This window comes from Epinephelus lanceolatus, chromosome 18 (assembly GCF_041903045.1).
Source record: "Epinephelus lanceolatus isolate andai-2023 chromosome 18, ASM4190304v1, whole genome shotgun sequence".
In the NCBI taxonomy this organism is placed as follows: Eukaryota; Metazoa; Chordata; class Actinopteri; order Perciformes; family Serranidae; genus Epinephelus; species Epinephelus lanceolatus.
In genome coordinates this window covers 15,128,449-15,140,620 of record NC_135751.1, presented here as the reverse complement: position 1 = coordinate 15,140,620, position 12,172 = coordinate 15,128,449, and the positions used below count along the sequence as shown (strand labels likewise).

Genomic DNA, 12,172 nt, shown 5'->3' with positions numbered 1-12,172 from the left:
ATAATTATTAATTAACATGATTTGGACCCAGAAAAGCAGCCGAAATTTGATTTGATTAACCTATTAAAAGACAATCAATTTAAATGAATCCAAGGATTTGCTGAAATTGACACTTGCCCATTATGGGTTGATGAGCTTCCTCGGTACTGTTTCCAACAGTGCTTGCTGTAGGTCCAATTGTGCATAGTTAAAACTGCTCAAAAAAGGATTAAACAGCCTGCTGTAAGCACAAGAAGTCTCTAGACAGCCAGGGCTGTTCGTCAGGGGGTAAAAAAGGGAAAGCTTTCTTAGGCTGAGCTGCAAGCAGCATTAACCAAATTTTAATTTGGACCAAAGTATTCATCATTATCTATTAAACCACAAAAAAAAAGCATGATACACTTCTTCAAAACAAAAAACATCAGGCCGAAGCCTGCACATCAGTCTCATCCATTTTTTGTCACCGCATACGGTATACATGCTGAACAAATCAAACGTATTGTCAAACATAATTGGGCCATTAGTGAGAGTGATACTTTTTAAAGTAAAGTCAATCCTGAACCCACACTTAGGTGCAGACTTTTGCATTCACATCTTCCAGCAGACAAAAAAAGCACTTATCCAAACCTTTTGGCACTTTTAAATGTATGGATTGCCCTTTCTGTGACAACGTTATGCAAACTAAACATTTTGTGTATGGAAAAAGTAAATGATTTTATACACTGCAACACAACTTTTGTTATTTACCGTCTGACTTGTCCATGTGTGGAAGACTTTTTCTACATAGGTGGTACAAAAAGACACTTGAGGGATCACCTTGCTGAGCCTAAATATGCCATTAGAACAAAAATTGCGACTACCCCAAGGCTAGACGTCTTGGTTAAACAACTGCCCCCTTGCTTGTTGGCACCAGAAATATTAGTCGGTTAAATCAATTAGTGTTTTATTCATGTACAAGGCCGCTTAACTGTCATGCAGCTGCCCGCCACTAGTGGGGGCTACAGAGCTGTCGACAGCAGTCCCCCTCCCCACAGTAGACTGGAGTTTTAAAACAGCACGGTGGGAAATTGGAGAGATGTCCTCTTGCAAAACCAGCATGGTTTGGCAGTACTTTGATCTAGAAAATGAAAACAATGTAGCATGTAGGCCGTGTCAGAAAAAAACAGGTATGTATATCACTGGACTTGAGTGATGCGCAACCACATTCAACTCAAGCATTTGGATGTTAACCTGCATGGAACGACGGCTGCTGCTGCTGCTAGCGGTGCTAGCCACACTCAGACCAATTTGACATCATTCATTTGGAGACGCTGTGATCCCGCCCGGTCTGAGAAGATAACGCAAGATATGCTTCCACTTAACTTTGTCTTTTTGTGATTTACCATTACTCTCTACAAGCTTCGCCATTTTTCTTACAGCCTATGGGTGTGTATATATTTTAATTATTTTTTTCTGGGTGTGTTGTTACCTTGTTATTTTTTCATTATTGTCTATTTGTTTCACTTGTCATGCCATTATATGGGTCATGTGATGGCCTCTGATTGGTTCCTGCCACTATATAGGTGGGGCCATATCTGTGTTGTGTGTTTTCAAAGCCCTGACGAAGACCTGCAGTTGTCGAAACATGTTGGTTCATTTAATGATTTATCCTCTACAATAAAGGCTTTTTAATATTTACATTCTTGTTTTCCTATATTTTTTCAAAGTGCCTGGATTCCCTTTCTGTCAAACAAAAATTAACATTGTATTCATTGTTGCTTTAGTGAAATGGAGCCTGTTTCAAAATGAAAACTGCCTCTAAATTTGTATGCAACCATTGTGGAAAAAAAAATGTGCTGGACCTACTCAGGGGCTCAGCCATTCCTGTGTGTGGGCCTGCCAACAGCCCGCAAACACAAACAAACAAAAGTTAGAACTCATGTAACTGTGCCCAACCAACAATAACAACAACAACATCAAAAAAACAAACTTTTTAAGGACTTTTTTAAGACTTTTCATGACTTCCTGCCCACACACATTTACACAGAAAATCCATGTATAATGTGGACAGATCCCGACAGCAGCTCTCCAAAACGCATTCCTTAGTCCTTGAAACCCAGCCAGTACAGAGAAGCAGAAGAGCCTCACAACAAACCAGGCGGTGCGGAAAACAATTCAACAGATAGCCAGACTCTGTCAGAAAAATCTCACAACACCCGGCGATGGGAGCACAAAAACTCCAAATGTTCTCCTCCTGCTCCTGTGGCTCCGAGGACTGGGACAGCAGATGAAGAACGAGGGACACCGGGCCGAGCAGTGTGGAGGCCCATCTGCTCCAAAACACAGGCAGCGCGCTCTAGCTGTGCACTCTGCATCCATCACCCACCACCCTCTGTTCCCCAGTTCCCTTCATTGTCATCACAATGCATCCCAACTGAGGCCTCCCCCTCTGCCAAAGGAGCAATTTTTTTGGATGAGGCAAAACATAACATCCTGCCAGGTGAAATTTGGCCAGTTTGCTTGTTAGCACCGACAGAATTTGAAACCCTGCCCCTCCTCTCAGGCGATGGTGTATCTCTTCTTCTGGGGAGTTCGATGCTTCAGGTCTTCAGATCACTTCACCAGACACTTAGGACAATAAATTTAAAATGCAATCCAAACACCAATCTAGTATGCTGAATATTTCAGTGTCCAAAAGCCTCTGGCTATTTCTGGGCTCGGCTACAATGTCTCCTGTGATAATTAAACATTCCCTCCCTGAAGCTGGCAGCGAGTGCAAGCAATGAATGCCGACATCCATATGCTATTAATTTATTAGGGACTTAAGAAAGGTGCTTCTAAGCAATCCTTAACCTTTACAATCACCTTCACACCTCGGCTAATCTTCATTTCTGGCCTAATTAGAGTCTGCTGGGGCTGATTCCAGATCTGATTATTTCTCTGTAATCAGATAATCCAAGGTGCTCGATATCACTTTTCACTGAGTTGGGACCTGTTGACCTGATTATGGTCTATCTAATAAGAGACGAGGCCTGTGCTCCACTCGGGGTGTTATTAATCAATGTTCTGTTCCCCTGTTGTACCGGAGCAATGCTTTAATTAGGCTTTACAAGTTGGTCAGCAGGGGACATTGTTAAAAAAAGTTGATATGAGAACAGGGTGGCTTTTAATAAGGTTATTGTATTAGCGCCGGTTGGGTGAGCGGAAATGGAAACTGTAGAGTTTGAGCAGGACCTTAACATTAAATTGGTGTACAGAATAGAGCCACAGTTTTTTTCTTAAATGCCCTCTGCAGAGCTAAACTGATATACAATGACCCTGAGCTTGAATCAAGAGGCAGCAAAGGAATAATGGTATAATATAGACTTTTTTCATCCTTGGGAAGAATGACTTCCTCAACCAAGGTAACGGCGTGCCCTCTCAGCTTCAGTCAAAAGCCCAAAGAAGGGCAATTTCTTTCTGGGGAGTTAAAATTCAAAATGTCCTGCCTGCGTGTGAAAACTCATTCAGCCCCGACTATGAGCTGCGTACTCTGTGCCTTTAGCTCACTTGATTGAACTGCTTTGATCCCAGCCCAACATTATTAGCCAAAATGAGCTCATTTAAACTCTTTGTCAAAGTCATTTTCACAGGCAGACTGATTGCTATCCATTACAAAGATCCACTAATCACCAGGTTTTTTTTGTAACACACTCCACACGGCCCCATCCCAAATCTCTGACCCAGATACTCTACCCAATCATCATTATCAGAATTTTTTTTGGACACATTTGAAAGTGCTCTCCGGGTTTCTACAGAAGAAGGAGAAGCTTGAAGAGGCAGGTGGGAACATCTCACAGCAGGAGGGATTTTCCCAGACTTCTGATACAAAGTGCAGTTCTGCATTAATTAGCTGCAGCTAAATTTGCTGTGTTCCCCACTGTGCGGGCTTGTGGAGAGGGGCAGTGTTTCCGCAGCAGGCAGGCGGGCGAGCAGAGGAGGGACTGCCGTCACCCCTGCCAGTCACACAGAAGTGGGCTGACAGATGAGCAGAGACAGAAACCCTGGAGGCTCATTACCCAGGAGGCCTAAACATCACTGGCTAGATCTCATCCTCTTCTCCTTCCTGCCTACCGCTGAGGTGACTCCGCATCGCAGCTCCACACTGAGCTGTGATGTAGTGAGACGAGGCTTCAACTCAATTATGCTGAAGAAAAGTTTTTGAAATTACAACTGAAGTCCTTTTTTGTGCAATTTCAGTCACTCACATTCAGTATGTTTGTGTGCACCTGAGAAACCAGGGAGCTGAGGGTGTTTACATGCACTGTAAGGCTGGTCACTGTAAATGCCTCATCTGTAAAACAGTCAGGCTCCTATCCAAATGTTGTGCAAATTTTAACCAAATTTTCAGAAAATCTGCAAAAGAAAATACAAATTTATGCAGTTTTCCATCCACGATTGTTATGCAAATACTGGGAGCTAGTTCATCGAGATAAGCGGTAGGTAGGTACTAATTCTCCAGTCAGGTGTCACAGTAGAAGCTGCAACTCCGGAAGTCTGACATTACCCATGCGTGGAACGACCTAACGTCAAGTAACATACTGATCTGCCCAGGGGTGTAATTATAGACAGTGCAGGCAGGCTGCACTGGGGCGCCTGGGGTGGAGGGGCCCATAGAGAGAGCAGGTCACCGCAAGTGATTGAGATTGCCACCTTTGAAATATACCTATGTTCAAAGATAAATGATAAATAAAGATGATTATTGATTTAAAAATAGTGGCAAATCCATCTGTGTCATGGTTTCCTTTCTCAGTAGCTATCTAAAACAAAAAGTATATGCTATTTCTATATATGCTATAAAATCTATAGATCTATACCTGGAGAAAACCCACACTGACACGGGGAGAACATGCAAACTCTGCATAGAAGGGATCTTCCAACCTGGGTTTGAACCAGGAACCCTCCTGCTGTGAGGTGACAATGCTAACCACTACACCACCGTGACAGCGGCACTAGATTATAAAAACTATTCAATTCAATTATTTTCTTACTTTCCTTGTTTTTTTTGTCAGCTATAGATGATGATTGCTACATAATTTGTATGTTGATATTCTCCAATGTCAAGTCTTTATTTGTGTCTAGACAATACCAGCACGATAGCGTGCACTTGGGCCCGTCATGAAAGTGTGCACTGGGGCCCATTGTAACTTCTTACACCACTGTAGAGTCTGTAGGCAAACCCGGAGATCTTGCCTCCAGAAGAAGAGCGGAAGAGCCTTGGTTTCCGGTTGTAGGCTGTTTGTAGTCTGCGTGATATTGACCAATCACGTTTGAGCCGGCTGCAGTTGTTGCCAGGTTAAACTGTCCGTGCGGTGAACTAACGAGGTGGAACATAATTGGCGTCACTGCAAACTCTGAATCCATTGCAATGGTTCAGCATATTTACTTATATATAAACGGAAGTGGGAAACAGAAATTCGCCTCCTCTGCCCAAATCAAACTGAAATGCCAAAAAATCGGGGGTCTGCCCCCAGAGGTTGTATCACCATCTGCCGGAAGTCAGACACCGAATACAGCTGATGGGTTCTGCGAATGCCCAAACATTAACACTGTATATACAGTATATATACTCTATTAAACACGTATTTGTGAAGCTGATTTCCATGACTTTTCCAAAACTTTTTTTTATTTTTTATTTTTTATTTTCCCCAAACCTTCCACAGGCCTGGAAATTGCTGTTTTTAATGACCATGACTTTTCCAGTTTTTTTATGACAGTACAAACCCTAAATTGAAAGAGAGCCAGTCAAACCTTAAATGTCAAACCACGAAAGGCCACACTGGACAATGGAAATAGAGCATTCTGAACAACTAAAATGACAAATAGAGGTTGCAGTGACCTATGCAATGACGATTACAACGATAATTTGATTCCACTGCACTTTGTTGCATTTACCTTTTATCGATAGACCAATTTTTCCACCTCCCTCAAGCGTAAAAACCTTTTTTTTTTTATATATATATCTCAATTTTTTTAAAAACTTTGGGCATTTCCACTAAAGTGTTTTTCATGCACAAACTGTTCAGACGCCGGCGTCCGCGCTCCCTCCCTCCTCTGTTAAATGGGATCTCACAGGCGCACTACGTCATCAAACCATGTGATGCTTGGTATCACCGGATTCAGGGAGCTCTCGGCTTCCTGAATCCGTCATCGTTTTTCTTTTATTCCTTAAGGTTTTCGCACCAGAGCAGCCTAAATACACGAAGTCCAAAATCGCGATGAGTGGTGACAAGTCATGTCATGCCATTTTTCGAGGGGAAAAGTTACAGGATTACTCGCGATCTCATGCGGAGCCGTCAATGGATACGTAGCTGGTTTATAAAAGGTAAGAGTCTCACTCCTACCACTATTTTTGGCTGAGATATACCTCCTAGAAAGTAGGATCACAACTTTCACATTTCATGTGGCTTTATTTGGTGATATTTTATGGTGTTTCTGTCATAAACAACATCAGCTATCATAATCACGCCTGATTTCAATAAGGTACGATGTTTGAAGCTGGCTGAGTGTTGTTTGATCACTGACAGTACTGTTTTGAAGCGGAGTGAGCGCTCTGTCATTTGGAGCTCCGCCTGGATCTTTTCATGTAAAAAACATTGTAGAATGGTCATACTTTGAGCAGTCTTCTTCAAACCTGAAACAAATGTTCATTGATAGTGTGCCTACAGCCCCACATTGTCATTTACCTGCTCAGATGAAGCCACAGACAGTTATTCATCCTGAAAAATCATTTTTTATTTTATTTTAGGCAAAATCTTCAACTTTTTACTGACTTCAGAGGCCCATTACTCTGTCTCTGTATCACCTAGAGTGTTTCTAACACTTACACAAGAAACTTCAGAGAGTTTGCCTTCTGGCAAGACCTCATCCATGCATGTAGTCAGAGCGGTTCAGAGGCTACAGTCATTTTAATTTCGGTATGTCATTTTAGGCGTTTTCGCTAAAAAATGGGGGTGGAGTGCAAGAGGTTAAAACAGGTGGATGGAAGCACACAGTTTAACAAGTAATCAGATGTTTTGTGGTGGAAGCGTTTAGAGGCTACTTTGTATTTGCTTCAGTTGTAGTTGAACTTTGGATGGAATTATTTAAAATGTGAAAATGCACCATTAGCTGTAACCATCTGGCCTTTCATCCACCTGCTGTCACAGCAAAACTCTCCCTTTCCCATCGTTATGATTAATACACTTATTTATTGTTTATAAATTATTATTGTGGCGACTTGATGGTTGAATGTATGGAGGATATGGTTTTTAACTGTCTGCACCCTTCAGAAGTAGCTCTCCTAATTTGGTTGCGTTTTTTTCATGATACAATGACAATAAAAGGCATTCTGATTCTGATGGCCTGACAGCTTCCTTGTAGTCGTGTACTTTTAATCGAACAAAGAACTCAGACTCTGATTTAGTAGTTTCACAAAAGGACAAAAGAGTTCCTCAACCTGTTCAATCTCGCCTGTGAGATTCTAAATTGTCTGTGGGATGGCAAGAACTTATCTTTCAAATAAAATGTGAAAAGGGTCAGATGTAGTATTACCAGCCAAAGACAACATTCTTTTAGTTTACACAGTTTGGAAACTCAAGTGTTTGACCCACAATCTTTGAGCAGCCGAGCCAGTCTAGCTTTAAGCTGAACAGAGAGACACCTACGCCATGCACTCCATACAGAGTCGTGATGAACCCACAAAAAACAACTCTGCAGTTCCCCTCATCTCTACATAGCTTTATAGTGCCTTTCAGCTTCACTCTAACCACTCTCATAGTTTTGTTTTTTAATGCAGCAGGCAGCTGTTTTCAGTAAAAAAGCTCTAAAAAAAGTTAAAAGTTAACAACTAGCTGGTAAACAAAGCGGCGCATTTAGTGGCTAAAGAGACAGATATTTAGTGGAATACGCTCACATTTGCCAGGTGGCCAGAAACACGACTCCAAATTAATGCAAATGTTATTCTGTATCTGCTGAATGAGTAAGTAGGTGACTGTTTGCTCCCCACATCAATTTAAAATGGGTTAATATGTCAGTGTCGTGTTCACAACTTGTTTCTGCTGCCCCCATGTGACCAAAAAAACAGCTATCGCAGGTTTAAATGCTTGTAAACACTCACTCTTCGCAGCTGTTTGCAGAGACTGCATTGATATGCCAGAGACAGAGGCCATTTTAAAAATGAAAAGGCATCGGATTTATCTTGACAGAAATCTGTCTGCTAAAAGAAGGGCAATCTAGTCAGCTCCCACCGCTGAGCCAGACAATACATTTTCAAAAGCTTAACTTGGGAGCAGGGAAAGTGAAAGAGGTAGACAGCAAGAAAAACAAAGAAATGGAGACAAAAACAGTTACAACGCGAGACAGAACTAATAACCCTGGTAAAATGGATTCCTAACTGACACGCCTGAGAGGAGTCACAATATAGAGACACTCTGCCTGGCAGTGTGGGAACACCTTCACTGAAACTCAGAGAGAAAAACTGGAAAAAACTTGTGAAGTAGCGGCTTCTGGTGACGGAGAAAAGGCTATTTGCATTAAATACCTTTGGCTGTATATATCTGTGAGACCTGCAGCCTTTAATATCGGCCTTGTGCGATGGGACAAAGCTTCAGTTTGATTGATGGGGGGCTGAGTTGGAGTGAAGCACCTCTCTGCCAACAAGGTCACAGCTGCTGATGGCAGGGGAAGTTATCATTTGTCAGTCAACCATCCCCAAGAGACCGCAAGGGCCAATTCAGGGTCTAGAGGGTACTGGGACACACACTCACACACATGCACGCATGCAATCCCATCATGCCTCGTATGGCAAGTAATTTATCACAGAGGGTTTTTTTTTTTTTGTTTTTTTTTTTTAAATCTCTGACCGATAAGCTGAACATGTGGATTAAAAGTGGAAAACAGCACGAGGAGGAGAAATGGGAAAAAAAAAAAAAAAGCTATTAACTGTGTATAAGAGGAAGTCATGGACACCTACCCTCTGCTCCTGTGTGGCTACAAAAGTCTGGAAGCCGGGGGCCACGCCAAATCCCAGCTCGTGTACGAACGGGGGCTCTGCCTGACTGTGGATCTGCACCCGCACACCTGCCTCAAAGGCTGTATCCTCTGGAAAGGAAGACAGATTGGGAGACCCGGTTAGATGATTAATGCAGTCAATAAACAAACAGAAATGTGCAGGAGAAGAAAAAAAAAAACTTAAATGTCTTCGGATTTTTGACTGATTCAGATAAAGTGCTCAGGGAGTCGAGGGTGAAAAAGCTGTTTACACTCAACAGATGCTTCTGCAGAGAGTTGAAAACTGAATTTCCTGTTTGAAACATTTGGCTCCTTTGACTCAAAGGTTTTAAGATTCTTTATTATAACACAAACACTCCGAGGCGTGCCGCCCCATTTGTCTCGACATCAAACACAGGTGAGAAGAAGAAAGGCTCGGCGTTGACGCCATAGATCAAAGGACCTTTATCCTGCCATTCAGAGCACTCGTATGCACAAACACTCGCACAGTCATGGGCAAGGACGAAGAGAGCCATAACAGTTACGGGAAAAGAGAGAGCGGTCTTTGTAGAAATCGATAATGTTCTCTCTCCATGTCCTCACTTTCAGTGGTGAGCTCCCAGACATTCAATCAAGGCTTTCCCCTGCCAGACGATCAGCCGGACACCTCGAGGTGCTCTGCAACCAATGGACAGCGAAGCCTTTCAACACGTCCAGCCTCACAAATCCACAAACGACACACACATACATACATAGCAGTATTACCCTACTATGATACTCTCATCAATCAAACATCTGCAGTGCCAGATACGCTGACAGCTTGGATGCATTCACGTTAAAGAATATACGAAGGGCTCAAACCTGCCTTTTTCAAGGCTGTGGGTGTTTGAAAACCACAATTCCGAATAAGTGTGTGTTTTTCTGTGTGGGTAAAAGAGCATTGGCTGTTTGAGAGAGATAATCAGAGTCTGTTTTTGTCAGAAATAAAGAGTGCATAAAATGTGCACGCTGATGACAGCCTGCTGACTCTGTGTTTAGATGTGTGTGTGGAGTTAAATCACTGTTGTGTCCTTTCCTGTGCAGTGTCCGTTCGCTTCTGTAAAATATAGCATCATGTCCTGTGTAATGAAGGTCTTGTACTTGTATAAGACAGACAACTTTTATGTCCTTCCTGTCTCTTCCCACTCTGTGACTTGTCCTTTAAAATGCATTCGCTGTGCCATTAGTAAGCTATTAGCGTTCTGCGTGTTTAGCACAAACAAAGTTTAATTGAACTGACATCATTTATTGTACACAAAGGGAAAGGCGACTACAGTACAACATTTTTAAGGCAGTATTCTGCATATAGTATTCTGTATAAGTATGTGTAGAAGAGCAGGAGAATACTTTGCACATCTATTTCAAAACAGATGCACAGGAGAGGGACGAGTGGGAAACAATTTGCAGACATACTCCCACACGCTGTCTAACTTTAAAAAGAAACAAGTTTATTGGTATTTTACTTAGTAAACCTTGATCAGGCAAACCGTTTTGTGACAAAGAGAAGCCTTCTTGATTACGGAGAGGATGTGAGTTGCAGTCCACCACATTCCCCAGGTGTAGTGGGACTGCATAAATACCAAACATCTATTTACAGTGTGACAAGCTACAATATTATACATATAGAGGAAAAGTAAAAAGGTAAAAACACAAAGTATAGTGACAGTCATAAACATGGGTGGATTACGGGACAATGGTTCCCTGGGCACAGATATGCAAAAGGCCCCACCACCTTTCCTACACAGGAGCAAGAAACACAGACTTCATTGATGTTTAGCCTCTTTTTTTAGTTAATTGTGTGTCTCTTCGTAATTATTTTATGTTTTTTAGTCATTTTGAGTCTCTTCTTAGTCCTTTTATGTCTCTTTGTAGTCATTTAGTGTCTCTTCATAGTCATTATACAGTCAGGTCCATAATTATTTGGACAATGATACAGTTGTCATCATTTTGGCTCTGTACACCACCACAATGGGTTTTAAATGAAACAATGAATACCTGCTTAAAGTGCAGACTCTCAGCTTTCATTTAAGGCTTTTTTCAAAAATGTAGTATGAACCGTGTAGGAATGACAAGCATTTCTTCACACAGTCCCCCGACTTTAAGGGCTCATAAGTATTTGGACAAATTAACATAATCATCAATTAAACAGTCGGTTTTAATACTTGGTTGCAAATCCTTTACAGTCAATGACTGCCTGAAGTGTTGGACACATAGGCATCACCAGATGCTGGGCTTCTTCCCTGGTGAAGCTCTACCAGCCCTTTACTGTAGCCGTCTGCACTTCCTGCTTGTGTTTTGGATGTTTTGCCCTCAGTTTTGGCTTCAGCAAGAGAAACGCATGCTCAGTTGGATTCAGGTCAGATGATATGACTTGGCCATTACAGAACATTCCACTTCTTTGCCTTAAAAATGTCTTTGGTTGCTTTTGCAGTATGCTTCAGGTCAATGTCCATCTGCACTGTGAAGCATCGTCCAATGAGTTTTGAAGCATTTGGTTGAATCTGAGCAGATGATGTAGCCCCAAACACTTCAGCTTTCATCCTGCTGCTCTTGTCAGCAGTCACATCATCAATAAATACAAGAGAACCAGTTCCACTGGCAGCCATACATGGCCATGACATAACAGTACCTCCACCATGCTTCACTGATGAGGTGGTGTGCTTTGGATCATGAGCAGTTCCTTCCCTTCTTCCTTCTCTTGTCTTCCCATCATTCTGGTAGTTGATCTTTGTTTTATCTGTTCATAGTATGCTGTTCCACAACTGTACAGGCTTTTTAGATGGTTTTTGACAAACTCTAATCTGGCCTTCCATTTTCAAGGCTAACCAATGGTTTACATCTTGTGATAAACCCTCTGTATTTATTCTAGTGAAGTCTTCTCTTGCTGACAAGAGCAGCAGGATGAAAGCTGAAGTGTTTGGGGCACCATTATCTGCTCAGATTCAACTAAATGCTTCAAAACTCATTGGACGATGCTTCACAGTGCAGCTGGACATTGACCTGAAGCATACTGCAAAAGCAACCAAAGACATTTTTAAGACAAAGAAAAGGAATGTTCTGTGATGGTCAAGTCATATCATCTGACCTGAATCCAACTGAGCATGCGTTTCTCTTGCTGAAGCCAAAACTGAGGGCAAAACACCCAAAACACAAGCAGGAAGTGCAG

The 12,172-nt window shown here is 42.1% G+C and overlaps 1 protein-coding gene across 3 annotated transcripts in view; it reads right to left on the bottom strand.

Moving 5' to 3' along the window:
- The window catches only part of asic2 (acid-sensing (proton-gated) ion channel 2), a 582,019-nt gene that overhangs the window by 23,849 nt on the left and 545,998 nt on the right, over positions 1–12,172 (bottom strand). For all 3 annotated transcript variants that reach the window (XM_033644500.2, XM_033644498.2, XM_033644497.2), the window contains one exon: positions 8,951–9,078. In XM_033644500.2, the coding sequence (XP_033500391.1) occupies positions 8,951–9,078 (128 nt within the window). The remainder of the gene's footprint in view (positions 1–8,950; positions 9,079–12,172) is intronic.